A 15,817-nucleotide genomic window follows, 5' to 3' on the forward strand; every position below is an offset into this window, starting at 1 on the left:
TCTTTCTTTTTTTTTTTTTTTGGCCTTTTCAATTCTCTCTATATCTGTTATCCTTAGGTTTAGACTTAAGTTGTGTCCTGAAATTCATGGATATTTGGATTCAATATATTGTAAATGTTTATCTGAGATGGATTTTTTGTGCTTTCTTGGGTGACCTCCTTGACCCCAACTCTTCAATTTATTATCCTGATGGATAATGAGACATGGTCAGGAATGGTGACCTCTTGCCATAAAGTATAGTAAATAGGGAGGTGAACTTGTGTGTCAAGTATCAGTAGTCTCCTGGATGGGTTTCTTTCCTGGTTGGCCAAATACAACAGTTTCTAAAGCCCAGGATTCATGTTCCCTGGGATTCCTACGATGATGCAATCAGACATGATAGAGAAAGACCAGAATACACATGAGGGAACTTGATTTATATAATAGAGAGAACATTTGTAAGTTAGGTTACAAAATATCTGATCAGACTGTGATCTCAAAGAATGTATTATTTAATGAAAAACTATTTTGTGTTATAGCATTGCCAGGGCACAGACATTTATACAAGAGCCGTTTGCTTGCTGTAACATGGACTTGATTACTGTATGGCTCACCTACCACACACCTTTATTGCAAAGGTAAAAAGTGCACTTAGGTACAGAGCAGATCAAGGCAGGACTTGAAAGCAAATGAAGATAACTAAGGCAATGGAAAGTCTTTGATTTGAAGGATATTTAAGAAAGTGTTCAGAGGGACCAAGAATGCCCTTCGTCTGGGAGGTCAGTGAATAGGAAGCACACTTGGGAGCTTTACTTGACGTCAGCATCTGAGTCCAGGAACTTCATTGGTAAAATTAATGTCTGTAATTTTGTGTTGTAAAACAGCACATTGGCTCTGCAGCTTTTGGCAAGGTCCATGGACAGAGAGATCACACCAGCTGGGAACAATCTGACAAGAAATCAGGTTTCCTTTAGTAACCTGAGAGGTCCTCAAGGAGAGAGGAATGGATGGGTAGCACTTTAATAGAAGGCTTTAGGATCTCATTTAGTGCTACTCTAGATGCCTTCAATATAGATGCAGAAAAAGAAAAACTAAATGACTTCAGAGGAATTAGCTTAATTTTGATCATGACTATTTCACATTGGCAGTTTGTACTTGATCTGTCTTTTTAAATTCAAAACAAGAGCCTAGGGTGTAAATTTGAGGTAGCATTACAGTCACAGTATGTTTACACCACCTGTATGGCACCCGGCATCTCACCCCACGTGGCTGGAGATTCTACTTTTCAATGCATCACCAGAGAAAATTTCCAATTAACCATGCCAGGGAGGCCCTGACAAGTGTGTATGTTCTGTTCATCTCCACAACAACCCAATTCAGCAGAAAGCCCTCCATTTTACAGGTGAAGAAATCACAGCTCAGAACCATTGATCACCAGATTCCTCAGTCTCACTGGCTGTCAGTTAGACCCACATCCTCCTCTGTGAAGGGAAGCATTGGGCCTGATGTGGGCTGTGCAAGGTGACTCTCCTGAGATGATCAATGCTCTTCTTGAACCTGGGAGAACTGAAGACAAGATGAGCACACAGACTCCTGGGATAGATTCTGCCTCTGGGTCCTAGGGTGGGACACAGTATCCCTTGCCATGTGCCTCTACTCATGTGAGGAGTCTGTTCCCATGTGTCAGCTTCTATGGCAGTGGGTCTCAACACTCTTAGTGCTGCAACTCTTTAATACAGCTCTTCATGCTGTGGTGACCCCAACCATAAAATTTTCATTGCTACTTCATACTTGATATTGCTGTTCTTATAAGTCATAATATGCAAGGTATCTTATATGCAACGTATCTGATATGCTGTCAATGTGAGAGGTTGTGCCTCACAGGCTGAGAAACATTGCTTTATATATTTTTTTAAAAGAAAGCCTTTATATAAGGAGGACCTGGAGTAGTCATAATGGCAGAGACACGGAGAAGTGGTAACAAGTGTCAGCAGGCTCAAGGCTGCTTGCCTTAATGACAACAGAGTTTTCTTGCTAAAGGCACAATCTGAAAACACTGTCCCCAGCACATTTCTTACCTCAATTTTCCCCCTTACAATGTCTGTCTGCTTGTACATGTCTGTCCAGGAAGCTAGTCCCTGTAGTCTCTGAAAAAGGCAGAATGCTAAAGGCAGGAATGGTTTCCCTCTTTCGGCCCACAGTCACTTGTATAGAAATAAGTTCAAATCCCCCGTGGGTAACTGTGTGTCTCTCACATAGTGTATGAGAATTGAAATATCATCTGTTTGAGTTGAGAAAAACCAACTCCCACTTCAGATTTAGAGCTGACCAACATTTACATTCAGGAGAATGAAGAAGCTGGACAGGCCTAGAGACCCAGATCCCCTCCCTGCCTGGGATAATCCCACCTACAGTAGACTTCAGCTTCACCTAGCAGGTGTTATCAGAAAAATCTGACCTTAAGGTTCTGAAATCCACAATAAGCACAAACCCTAGAGTTGTTAGGTGGCCGATTTGGGGGATTTCTCCAGGGTATAATCATTCTGGCCTCTTCTCTTCCCTTGGATGCACTCTGTTCTCTCTTGTCTGTTGGTCCTAAAAGGACTTGGGTCAAGTCAAGGACTTCTAGGGGAGGAGCTTTTGTTGTGGGAGTGAGCATGGATCAAAAATGTAACCCCATTCTGACTGGGCAACTAATCTCCAGAAAAATCTTCTGCAGGCAAAGAACTGGGTCCTGTGATAGACTACACTGTTTAACAGTGTGATCTGGTTCCTTTCTCTACAAGAAACACTTGGGTGTTGACTATAATTTCTTAACCTTCTTTTCTATGTCACTTCTCAGAAGGGGCACTTTGCTCTAACTCCTCCATGGGACGTACCCTTCATTGTGGCTAGAGGACCCTATGGTGGTGCAGCTCTGAGCTGGGAGTGGGAACACTCAGACTTACCTGGAAAAGTCTATATTCACAGATGATCTAGATGTGAGGAACAGGTGCTTTTAAAGAAGCACGTGAAAGTATTTCCTGCAGGAGAGACCTCTGTGGATGGAAAGACAGACAGGACAGGGAAAAGCCTGTTTATTTGCTGCCATCACATCCTACCAGTTTGTCTATGGGGCGAGGCTTTGCCTCACCTTGGTACCAACAGCATGTCTTAAATGAAGCTTTTGCTGCTCTCTATAGTGGTGCCGATGTCAAAATGTTACTGAGAACCATGAAGAGCCCGGATTAAGGTTGTATTAAAGTAGGCCATAGTTTCAGTGTTTCCTGCAAGGTACCATGGGACAGTAGTAACACAAGTCTGCATGCACCTCGACAGTTTTCACTAGAGTCTTCTAAGTCATTTTATAAAATTTTATAGTGAGTTCATGGAAGAACAGGCACAAACCTAGACATGAACACACACGCACACACACACACACACACACACACACACTTTACTGACATGGTGCATATTCTTTGTACACCAAAATAAGGTGAGCATTAATGAAAATATACTAGTAATTGAATAAATGGAGGAAGGTGTGGGGAAATGGTGGCTTAGAGTTACTTAAAAGGTCACATGCAGCCTCTCCTTTTGTTGGAGGTTATCCTTCAAGTACAATTGGGGTTCGTTTTTTTCTTTTGCCATAGCACACAGGACTAGGGTGGAAAGTAGGGTTTTCAGCAGGTTGGCAAGTACTGTAACACTGAATGAAATCCTAAGGCTGGAACACTATTAATGTTCTAGAAAATTACAGGCCAAGCTGGATGAAGACACCTAGCTGACAATGTGGACATCTCAAGACATGTATTGGACAATGACAGAAATGTCTGAAGACTTGAAATGTTTGGGAATCACAGAGAGAATGGAAGGCCCCTGAGATTACACTTTACACTAAGGACAGTTTGTTCAGAAAGGGATGACATGAAATTTTGTTTCCTGTTACAGAAGTCAGTTGAATTTATCCAAGGTATTGTATGCCAATGGTAGCATTAACAGGACAAAGCCCATATGGTCTTGAAGTCTTATAAATTATGAGTATGTGTAGCAAGACCCAGGTCCTTACATAGTAACTGTGGACCTCAAATACAGTAACAATGTTATAGTGTGGTGGATGTCTAGTTACCACTAGCTTCTGTTTTGATACAGATGACACTTTCTGTGGCATGGTTAGCTCATAATGAATGACTAGAGGACCTATGTTTGAGAATAAACAAACACTACATTGCTTCTGTAACTGCTGAGCTTTAAAGCCCTGGTGTGACAGCAACTGTTTGTGGACATTCTGGATTATTACTTCTGTATTTTTACGTTTTGAGTAACTCAGACTCTGAGTAAATCAGTTCAATTCCATAAATTGGAAATCAGTCACCTGGAAAAAATACTTGTTACAACAGGGACCTAGATTTGTCATGGAAAAAAGGCAGATTTTACTGGCCCACCTAGGTTCTGGGTTTGCACAGGCTTGCTATCCAAATGAAACATGTGCTTACAGCTGTAGGCTGCATTCACTATTTTTGCTCTTAGGTTCCTCCCTAAACTGCTTAGATTAAGATAATTTTCTTGCTGTCTATCAAAAGAATTCATTATGTGCAGCTGGCCTACAGGAAGATAGTTTCCATTCTGTATTTTATAAAATGTGCATAGTAGATATGGTCATCACTGATACTAGGTGAAGGATCTGCTCTAATATGGAAACTAAGTGATGCTGGAGGAACATCCTGAATCCACAATGACAGAGGGCCCTGTATGGATTCCTGGTAGCCTAACACATTGAGCCTGCACAGCTCAGTAAGGTAAATTTGAATACACATTCCCTGAGATCTTTCTATTTAATTGGAGGTGACCTTGTCCACCTAAGAGAGCACATGCTCTCAAAATACAAAAGCATCCTGCAGGAGCTGTGGTCTTGCCTCACAGGTTAGAGCATCTGCTGCTCTCTCAGAAGAAGCACATGGTTCCTAACAATCATCTACAACAGGGGATGTGATTTCTTCTTTTGGACTATGAGGGAATTTCACCCAGGACAAGCCACAGACATTCAGTAGAGAAAAAGACCCATTGACATAAATGAGCATTCTATGCCTAATCCGCAACAATAACAACACAGCATATGTATGGTCTAGGACAACAGCATTTATCAAAACCTATTTCCCAAGATGATTTTGAAGGTCATTATCTGTGTGGATATATTGACCGCGTACTACAAGAAAGCATGAAGCACATGGTTCTCCATTATGATTACTTCTATATTTCTTTGGAATCATTGTCAATTTTTCTGCAGCTCTACAACTATGAGTGTATATTAGTCAATATGTGGTACACAGGATCAATGATGAATGTGTGTTGTAGACTATTATATACTAAGATTAGCAGAACACATGACCGCATGGATAAAGAATGGCAGTGATCACATCATAAAATGTGCATCCAAGAAAAGAACACATTATCCAGCCAATATACGCTATCACACTTAGTACCCCTTGGTGACTTTGAATTCACTGTTTAGGCCAGAAACTCTGGACCATGCAGAATCCATCTCTAGCCATCATTTTTAAGAGCACAGGAGGGGACAGAACACTTGAATAAGCAAGATGGTTTCAAGAGTCAAGACTTACAAATCAAATTTTATTCATAAGGAATGCAATTTAAAACAAAAAAGGATTAAAATGAATATTAATATAAATATTTAAAAGTATTTTCACACGTGAAAAATATTAACAAGAACATATAACTATGAAATACCAAAAAGAAAACTTCATTTAAAATCATAACAAAAATATTTCTAAACAGCATATTCTTAGTGAACATTTTGAAGCACAGTTATATTGCTGTTTCTCCTCTAGCAGGCAAAATGGCATTGCAGTCCCCAAGTCTTCTCTCAAGTGGTGTTATCCTAAAAAGAAAGGGAGTAAGACCTCAATCAGTCAGGCTGGCTTAGTGAAAGATAAATTTAGGGTTTCTTAGCAATTAATAAATTAACTGTGAGGGATATTATTCATCCAAAATATGTTGTTACTATTCAGGATGGTAGTCAGCAGGGCACTCCTGAGAAAGCAACAGATTCTTCAGGATGCTCGCTTCCTGCTGTGTGTCCCATTCCTGCTCTCTTGCACTTTCTGAGACCAGGGAGAGGAAGGCAGTTATTCAGACACTGATTTGTTGGAGACCTGCATGCCAGCTGTCAGGTTTCTGCCATGTACCACCTCAGCTCTATTGGACGTCACCATTGATGTGTTATCTGATAACATTGCTGGTGTGTCTGTGGGCAGGGCAAAGTCTACAGCAATCCTGACAGTAATGTGGGCTGCCCATCTGGGACTCAGACTTAAACCAGTGCAAACCAAGAACAGGGCAATGGGAAGAGACCTCATTGGGTTACAGGAAGAAATGTGAAGGCCATGTGTCACCAAGACTAAAGACAATGACAAGGATTAATTTGCCATTTGCACGCGGTAATTATCACTGAAAGGTGCTTCCCAACTTGGAGGTCACATGACCAAAAAATGTCATTTATCACAGGACCAAAACTTGTTCAAAGTGCTACATAGCATCCATTCTATCACTGGGGCAGGAAATATTATGATATCAATTGTCTGTCACCATTTCTAGACTGCAGCTTCAAAAAGAGCAGCAAAGCATACTTGTTAATCATTCAGTTTCTGAAAAGTGCTGGACTTCCCTGAATACTTGTGCATAGACAGAGCAATGAACAGTTCAATTGCATGAGGTGGTTGGCTTGTTTGGAGTGTAAATTAGTAAGGTGGTAGGGGAAAGCAAACAGGTATGAAATTAGCAAATGGAATGAGATGTTGTTAAGCTGACACAGCTGCTTGTCCCTACCAGATGTTGCTGGGTCTGGAGGTTGCTCTTCTTCTCCTGTTCATCCTTATTGTTCTTGTGCAAGTCAATCAAATATTTCTGTACCAGCGGTGTACACTCCAGATGTTCTGCTTTGCTTGCCTTCTTGAATGGGAATAACTTCTTCTGCACACATATCTTGTCCATATGGATCCGGCTGGGAAGGTAGCTGGAAACACACTCTGCATAGTTAGATCCTGCAGCTTCTTCCTCCCATTTCTACTCCCAAGTCCCACAAACTTGCCCTGGACCCAGATACCAGTGAAAACTTCATATACTACCTCTCTATGCACACAAGGCTGCTGCACAAACATCAAGCAGCCAATTCAGGGAAGAATAAATTGTTTCTGTGACCCAAGTACCAATAAGTACCCAAGTACCATGTCTCTCCAAAACAACAGGGGAACTACTTCTATCCATGGAAAGAAAATGCATGGGGGCAACATTAATAAATAGTGGGCAAATACCCTCAAAGGAGGTCAGTAGAATTAAGGGAAGGTCATGTTATCCAGTTGGTCCACACATTGAGTTTTGTTAAACCTGGTGTGACCGCAAAGGCCCAGTTCAGCCTATTAGCCATTTGGTGAGCTGAATCAGTACTGGTCTACCTAGAGCCTTCTGAAGATGTGTAGACACTCTGGGTATGAGTAACAGTCTCCTGTGGACCTAAAAACTGAGTCCAAAAGACCCAGGGCACAGTGATGTTTAAAGAGCACAAGACATGAAACAGAGCTGCAGACCTCAAATCAGAACAAAGGAAGGCAGGTGTGGGCAAAGCACAGTAATGGCCTTTCTGACCAGTGCTCACCGATAGAAGTTAATCTCCTTCTGGAGCTCCTGAAATTTCTCACAATGCTCGATGTTCCTCATCTCTAAGTTGTGCAGTAATGACATGACCTCCCTCTCCTTTATCTTCAATTTTTCATAAAATGGATTTGACCTGACATAGCGGCTGGCCCTAGGAGAGTAAAACCCAATGAACATCTGCGTTTAGGAATATATGAAAGCAGGCTGGGTCTTCTACTACCCCAGCCCTGGGAGGACAATTTCTGACTTCTACATATTGGGAGCTTCTTCACCTTCAGAAACCTGTTATTCTGGGCCCAGGACCCCATAAGCTCGGCATCGAGATAAAGGGTTCCCAGGTTCCCTTTCTACACTCAGAAGGGCTGGATCTGCAGTCAAGCTAGTTATGCTAACAAGGGCCTAGGCCACAGCTCTCCCACCTCCAAGACCTAGAAAACTGTGATTTCAATTTTCCTGTTTTGACAACAGGAATTCTACATCCTGAATAATTAATATTGTAGAGACACACAATTCACACAATTATGGCGTTGAGACCATAAATCGCCACAAAATTATACTCTGCCCAAATGGCACAAATATACAGACAAATGTGACCACATTGGCAAAGAAGTGTGCAGTTGAAAGAGGGACTCACAAAACAAAGCACTCACGTCACCATGAAATTGTTATACATGAATATACTCAGGAAAAAACATAGACCCCTAGATTCCAAGTGTGGGGGGAAATATAAACATATAAAAATTGTGCATATGCATGTAGGTGTGTACACACAGAGACACAGAAACTGGGACACACACACAGGAAAAGAAAAGTAAACTGTAAGAGAATGAAAAAAGGGAGCGAAATATGCAAACGGAGAACACAATCAGAATCAGAAAATATGCATGCCACATTATTGGCTCAGAGGTAAACAAAAAAGAAGGAAAAGCCCTGTGTCTCTGGCCATCTAGTCAAACATTGAGATAAACAATTTGGGATCTGTCACCTCAGGCTACTGCAACAAGAGTCCAGCACTCAGTCACCTTCCTAGCACACACCCAAACTCACAGCACCTAGAACCTTGCAAAGCTACCACCTGTCAAGGGCTTTCCAAATGCACACTGGGAACTCATGCTCCAGTAACGTTATCCCTGAATCCTCACTAAGGCCACAAGTTCAGATTTTCAGCTGGAGGCAGCAGATGAGACCATTTCCCATCTCACTCCTGACCAAGGGTCAGGTTCTGATCTCCTCTATATCAGAAATGAGGTTTAGGACGAGTATTTAGGGAGGCACAGCTTTCTAGACCCCAACACCTTAATAGAATACGATGGAGTTGACATTGCAGGTCCATGAGTGACACAAGGCAGTTTGGAGCAATGCATACCTGTTGTTCCTGTATCTCTCTGTCACGTAAGTCAGGAGATCTCTTAGCTCATTTCTCTCCTCAGTAGCTGACTGCAGCTGTCTAATCAGTCTCTGCTCTTCTGTGTTGTCCGTGTTGGCCTCCTTGTTGATTACCACAGGGCCAGGGGATGATGTCAGTCTCCCATCCTCTGTAGGTAGGAGAACACAAGTGAACATGCATGGGGAAACTGATGAGTGTGCTTAGACCATGGCAAGCCCCAAACAGGAGGAGAACATGTGTAGACCACAGTGTCACCACAAAGAGTTTGTTGTTGCCTAAGAGACCTCCTCAGTGGAAGTCAACTCTCCCAGCCCTCTATAGAGACCAAGAGATGTCAGATGCCGGGTGTTCCCTATGGCTGCTGACCCATGCTCCATGTACCACAGAGATGGCTTCTACGGGATTGTTATCAACTTAACAGGGTACAACTTTCTTTCAGGACCCTCACCGCTGTACTTTCAGAAGTCAGATGATAAATTCAACCTCCAAAAGATTTGAGTGATTGGAGATACTCAGATGTCCTGCACTGATACTCTAGGCCACATCATTTGGATTTAAAAAGCATTGCGGGGGATGTCATGGTCAACGGACTTATCAATTCGCCTAAGTTAAACACCAAATGCCACAGAAGTGCCAATTGGTTACAGGCTGAATCTTGGTCTACCTGCTACAAATAGTTTTAGTACTGTAAAAAAATGTTTGTAACACACAAACTCTAATTTATAATACTAAAGATGTCCCATCTCTGCCAATTAGAAAAAGTCAGAGGAGTTCTAAGAACATAAGGCCAGAAGCATAATTCTCTCCCTGATACTAAAGACAGAGATCTACTTTATTTAAAGAAGCAATGAGAGTGAAATAGATTGATGTCCTGTCTAAATTCAATAAAGTTGGACACTCAGTGTCTCCTGATCGTGTTATTATATCAATGTAATGTAACATATGCACGTTAAATGTGAAGGCCAGAAGTTCACAGAATAATAGCATTGACCTTACCAAATCTTCCCTTTGGGGATGGGCAAACTAATGTTCTCAAATCCTTGACTTTCAGGAATTGTGATCTTCATGGAATCCTTTGCTGATACTCCAGTTGTTGTGGAGTATTGCTAGACAGGTCAGGCTAAGTCCATTCTCCCTCTGAAAGAAAGCTCAGCATACAATTCACAGTACTTACTCCGCATTCCCCAGGCCAGCTTTCTTTGTCCATCATTTGTTTTTGATGAAAGGCAAGATTCCCTCACTCCATTCTGTCCAAAATCGACGTTCACTCTCCCAAAATGCTTGCGAAGAGGGGAATACATGTCTTCCAATGTATCTGCAAGCAGGGACTGAGAAAAAGTAAGGCACTGGTGGTTACTACAACACTGGTGACATCACAGAGGATGCCAAGAACTCTCTAGGACACAATAGAATGTTCAAGAAGGGTCAGCTGATGTCATGGTGAACAGACTTTGCCTCTCTGCTAATAATCTCCCTGTATAGTGCATAAGCTGAGGTGCCCTTTCCAGGATACCTTCCCATGGCATAGCCCCTGAGTACCTCCTGCTTCCAAGGCCAAATTTTCCTCAAGGCTTGATTATAAAAACCTTATTAATTCCTATCCATTTTAATGAATGTTTCCCTCCAAATCCTGACCAAAAATGTCTCATCTTAAGTCAAATTATCCTTATTCATCAATATTAGCCATTAAAAATTCCTGAGAAATAATACCAGTTTGAATATGCAGTCAAAAGTTTCTCCTGTGTCCTTATGTACATGTGCTTGAAATCACATCAAGAAATAGACTGCAAGATAGGTTGCAACATGGGTGTGTGTTATGGGAACTCTCATGAAGCCTTGTACTTAGCATTCGACAGTTGCCCCAAAATCCCTTAGGAGAAAGAGTTGAAATCATTATGGTGCTAGGAACAGTGTGGAGTCCAATTGACAGAGGAAAATGAAATGCTGGAGCCACCAATGAAGGCACCCGCATGGTGCTTGTGGGGTTCTCCTCTTTGTACCAACGTCACCAAAGGAGCATTGCTCACAGGCCTATGTAAGCTCTATCATGAGATTCTGTCTGACAGTTTGTATCTTGGGCCTCTCACTGAGCACGTGCTATCTTCTCTATATTTAACCCCAGTCTTCTAGTTTGGAGACCCAACGGGTGATTATCTCTTTAGAAGTACGCACTGTTTTGGTCCATATCTCTTCCCTACCATGTCTATTCTGAATCTCCAGCTTCAGCTTGCCTCACCCTATGTTCCTCTGTATGTCTGGAGTTCTGCACACATACTTTCTGCTGCAGCTCTGGGCCATCAGATCTTTATTTCGTTCAATCGAAATCAGGTGAGACACAGCTGATAGATCTCTTACCTTAGGTTGAGCTGGTAAGAAGGTCAAACATCTACAAAAAAGAAAACCTCATGCTGGGCCATAGAAATGACAAGAAAAAGTTCTGCCAGCTCTTAGCTCTCTGCCAGTAAAGAACTAAAAATTGAAAGCTGACACACCTTAGTACAGAGGGAGGTCACCTCATCATTACCCATGTTACACCAAAAAATACCTTTATCTTTAACACTGATCAGCTAGATAAAATCAGAAAATTTATGGGATGCATCAGATAAGAATGACTGTCACAATATTCAGTCCATTTGTATTTGGCAAAATTGGTGAAGGTACGTCACGAACTAAATTATATTAGTGTAAAATTTTGTACCGGAATCATTTTCTCTCACTTTTTAAGCTTTTCTATTCTCTATTTATCATAGTTTGCACTTATTAGCCATAATAACTCTCCTGAAATGAAAAGTAATTTTGTTTATTTTAAATAATTTAAGGGTCTATGTCCTTCATCTTTATAATTTTACACCTCTTTGTGGACATATTGCCATTTTTTTCTTTTTCTTTTTTCAACTTCCACAAGTAGATTATTTTTCTCTGATATGGAGAAGGATGCAAGGGTGGACTTCAGATATGAGGTGATGGTGGATATCAATGGAGTTGAACTGCATGATGTGAAATTCACAGAACAAAAAAGGAGTTTAAAAAATTAAAATGAGCACATTGGGGATGAAGAAGTGAATGCTTATTATGAAGAGGTTTGGCAGTGGACTCGGGATTTGTGGCGTGGGCTGGGTGCGGGTGGGGTTCTCGATTAGTCAGAATGTTATCTATTCTGGTCCTCCAAGGAAACTCCTCCCTCTTCTCTCATCCCTCCTCTGCCTCCAGCTCCACCTCTAACTTCCATAACTGCCTCCTACTACAGCAGCAGCTTCTGGGCATCTGCCTTTCTCCTCACTCTTGTAAGTGCTCCGGGGTGATACAAGCTTTGAAAAGTCCCGGGCTGCAGTCAGGCCATGCACACTCTGTTGTCATCCCCGTCAGGGCTCAGGATTTATGGTGCCACAGCGGTTGTGGCGGGCATTTTGATGCTGCAGTGGGTTGTCTGTGGAGCCACTCATTCTGGACCTCCCATGTCCCCCCTGGTCTTGTTCAGGTTCCTAGTTGTCACAGTCCTGTGTGATGGTGAACAAATTTTCTTTTCTGAGTCTCACAACAAGAAAATTTAAGAGTAAATTATCTAGTCTTCAACTCCATCTGAGATCAGAGAAGGAGAAATGTTGCCTGAGTAAACAGGAAATTCAGAGCAAATAGCTTCCAATTCTAAAGAAATGACAGAAATTGCTGACTACCGTGTCAGACAGTCAGCAAATATTCTTGTGTCATTGTGGTATACCCTGTCAATAGAATAGGCCAGGGGCTCTGACAACCATCCTTTGAAGTAGGTCCTTTGATGGACTATCTTCTTTTTCCCTCCTAAGCCTGGGACAATAGACTTCCCATGATCCCCTTCTCCACAGTCTGGACAGCTTTCTGGCAGCAGTGGAGGTAAGTGTGTGGTATTTCACTCGATGGCCACTTTGCCACATTTGAAGGGCACTCCAGTTAGGGTTCTTTAGTGCCCATCATTTTCTTCAGAATAGATTGGGGACACTGAAAGAGATGAGGTCTCTCCCACTGTGAAAAGCCTTTAACTATTAGGACATCTGAAATGGGAGATTCTTCAGATCTCTACAGGATTTGAGAATCACCTTTTGAAGTAAAGTCTATCTCAGTGGAAAAAAGTGGCTTTTTTCCAAGGGATTTACTTTCTGTTTAACTTTGAAATCATACAAGAAGATTCATAAAGCTGCACTAACTAAACTGTACCTGATTTCCCCAGAAGACTGAGTATTTATAGTTGGACAGTACTAGCTTGCATTCCTTAATTATCCATGGCAGTGTACAGTGGTAATTTTATACAATAAGAATTTATACCAAAGTGTGAATAAGCTTCATATACTTATATCTTAAACAAGAGTTTAATTATTTATGCAAGTACAATTTTAAATTCTATCATCATTCAAAATCCATGCCATCCTAAAATATTTGAGACTTGGAGTTGCTTTCTAGTATAAAAAGAGATTGAATAATCTATGCTTTTTATTATTTTAGCCCCTTTCTCCTGCTTCCAAAACTATAGATAGCAGAGAAAAAGGTTTGAGGACAGAACGAGCAAGTAAGAAAGATATCCCTGATTCTAATCTCCTTTACTGTTTCCTCACTGACCATGACCAGTAAAAATTGCAACCAACCCCCTGAATGACAATGAACATCTATAACCCACTGCTGACAAATAAGCAGCCACCCATCCTTCCTTTGAGAGTTTGGGTGTCATGTCCATTAAAGTTGTATCCATATGTTTGTGGGGTGACAACAAGTTTGGGGACCTTACAATAATTGGGATATTTTCCAAATCCTGTGAGATCTTGCACTTTCAAATGCTTCCAGGTACTGAATGTGGAGGGATTAACTGAAGTCCTGGCTACATTAACAATTGAAAATATGAACACACATTCACACATTTTGAGGAAGGTCACACATTATCTACCTTTGAATTTGCACAACACTATTGGTTCGTTACTTTTTTATTTAGATTCAGGTATCTTGTTAGTATACAGGCTGAAAGGATATAGATTGTTTGCCAAAACATTGCTAATTGCCTCTAAGCCAGTCACCAATAGAATTCCTCCATCCTTTCAAGTCTCATCAGAGAGGCTCTATTTTGCACACTACTCACAATACTTATGTCACCCATGTGGCAAACTAATAGGGAGTGTTATGATCTGCTTAAATATTTCAAAATTCTCCCTATCCAAAGTCTTACACCGTCCTCCAAAAAAAAAAAAGAGAGAGAGAGAGAGATTCCTCACAAGGACAAGTCTACTAGTGCTGGTACCAGTTTATATATCAGTCACATTTCTGTTACTGCAAAAAAATACCATGACCAAAAGCATCTCAAGGAATACAGTTTTTCACCTTATGGTAACCAACCCTCAACTACAAAATTATATCGTTGCTAAGTCATAAAGTTAGGTTACTACTCTTTTGAATGGTGATGTAAATATCCTGTATAAAGTATGTCTCTATGTGATTGCCCCAGGAAGTAGTTGGAACCAACGGGTTGAAAATTGCACCTTATGTGTGGAGGTGGTGGTGGTGGTGGTGGGTTTTTTGTTTTGTTTTGTTTTGTTTCTTAGTTTGGCCTCTTTTTCAAAACCCAGAGGCTGATAAGTACATACACCAATATCTGGGTCTTTTATATAATTCCTATAGACTTTGTGTCTGTTCTCATTGGTTTCTTCTTTACTATTCCCCAAAATGAACTTGAAATTATTAAAGGTGATGCGTTCTGCAGTGATGTACTGTATACTATGTAGTAGTATCTGACTGCCCTGCTCATTTGTGCTTTCATTGGTTGAGATCTTTTTTTCATTCTCTGAAGCCCTTAATCAGAATTAGGACGGGATGGATTTAAGCATGTAGATGATTCTGGTAGGATTTGATATAACAATATTAATCCTACTGATGCATGAAAATGAGAAGTGTTTTCATTTTCTGGTTTGTTCAATTTTTTGTTATTTTTTTTAATATTTTCATTGTAACATGTCTTCACTTTCTTAGATTTATTACAAGATTTTTAAAGCTATTCTGAATGTGTTTGTTTTCTTGGTATGTTTGTTGATATTTATTGTTGGTATTCAGGAATTTTATTGATTTTAATGTGATTTCAGTGAGTGGGTCCATGGGCTATAAGAATTTTCTAGTGGAACCGTAGTGTTCTTTACATATGGATCATATCACCTGCAAATGAGAATACTCTGACTGCTTTCCGTCATATGGATATGCCTTTACATATTTCTGTTTTCATATTGTTTGGAGAAGACTTCACATACTACTTGGATTAGATGAAAAGATTGAACATCTGAGACATATTCCTTATCTTAGGGAAATGCATTAAGATTTTCTCCAGTTAGGATGCTGTTGGCCTTGTATATTGTCTTTATAATGTTAAGGTATATCTTCTCCATATCCCAGATTCTCCAGGACTATTTCGTGTATCACTGTGAGAATTTGCCAAAGAAATTGTCTGCCTCTAGTGCAATGATCATGTGTTTCCTGTTCTTGATTTCATGTTGAGTATTGTTTATTCATTTGTATTTGTTGAAACATTCTTGCTCTCTGGAGGGAAGCCAACTTGATCATGCTACCATGTCTGAATTTTATTTGCCAGGATCTTATTGAGAAATTTTTCACTTAAGTGTTCCTTCCAATCTCTGTTTTCTAGGCTTCGAAGAGACACCATGAGCAAGGGAACTTTTCGAAGAAAGAGTTTATTGGGGCTTATTGTTTCAAGGATCATGAGTCTGTGATCAGTATGTGGGGGTACATGGCAGCAGGTAGGCCACCATGTTTCTAGAGAACTAGCTGAGATCTTAC

General features: G+C 40.8%; 2 protein-coding genes across 4 annotated transcripts in view; both read right to left on the reverse strand.

Annotated features, from left to right (window-relative positions):
* LOC148004078 (disks large homolog 5-like) overlaps positions 1–15,817 on the reverse strand; it is a 115,846-nt gene that overhangs the window by 32,239 nt on the left and 67,790 nt on the right. The window lies entirely within an intron of this gene.
* On the reverse strand, positions 5,572–10,363 carry LOC148004080 (disks large homolog 5-like). Of its 2 annotated transcripts, XM_087564280.1 has the most exons (5): positions 10,191–10,363; positions 8,996–9,164; positions 7,631–7,780; positions 6,805–6,991; positions 5,572–5,857 (listed from the first exon to the last, which is right to left on the reverse strand). In XM_087564280.1, the coding sequence occupies exons 1-5, from the start codon at positions 10,315–10,317 to the stop codon at positions 5,843–5,845; spliced, it is 648 nt and encodes a 215-aa protein (XP_087420406.1). In that variant the 5' UTR covers positions 10,318–10,363; the 3' UTR covers positions 5,572–5,842. The 2 variants fall into 2 exon arrangements, with proteins under 2 accessions (XP_087420406.1, XP_087420407.1); XM_087564281.1 differs by lacking the exon at positions 7,631–7,780 and having other exon boundaries at positions 5,576–5,857.

This window comes from Rattus norvegicus, chromosome 8 (genome assembly GCF_021556685.1).
Source record: "Rattus norvegicus strain SHRSP/BbbUtx chromosome 8, alternate assembly SHRSP_T2T, whole genome shotgun sequence".
Lineage (NCBI taxonomy): Eukaryota > Metazoa > Chordata > Mammalia > Rodentia > Muridae > Rattus > Rattus norvegicus.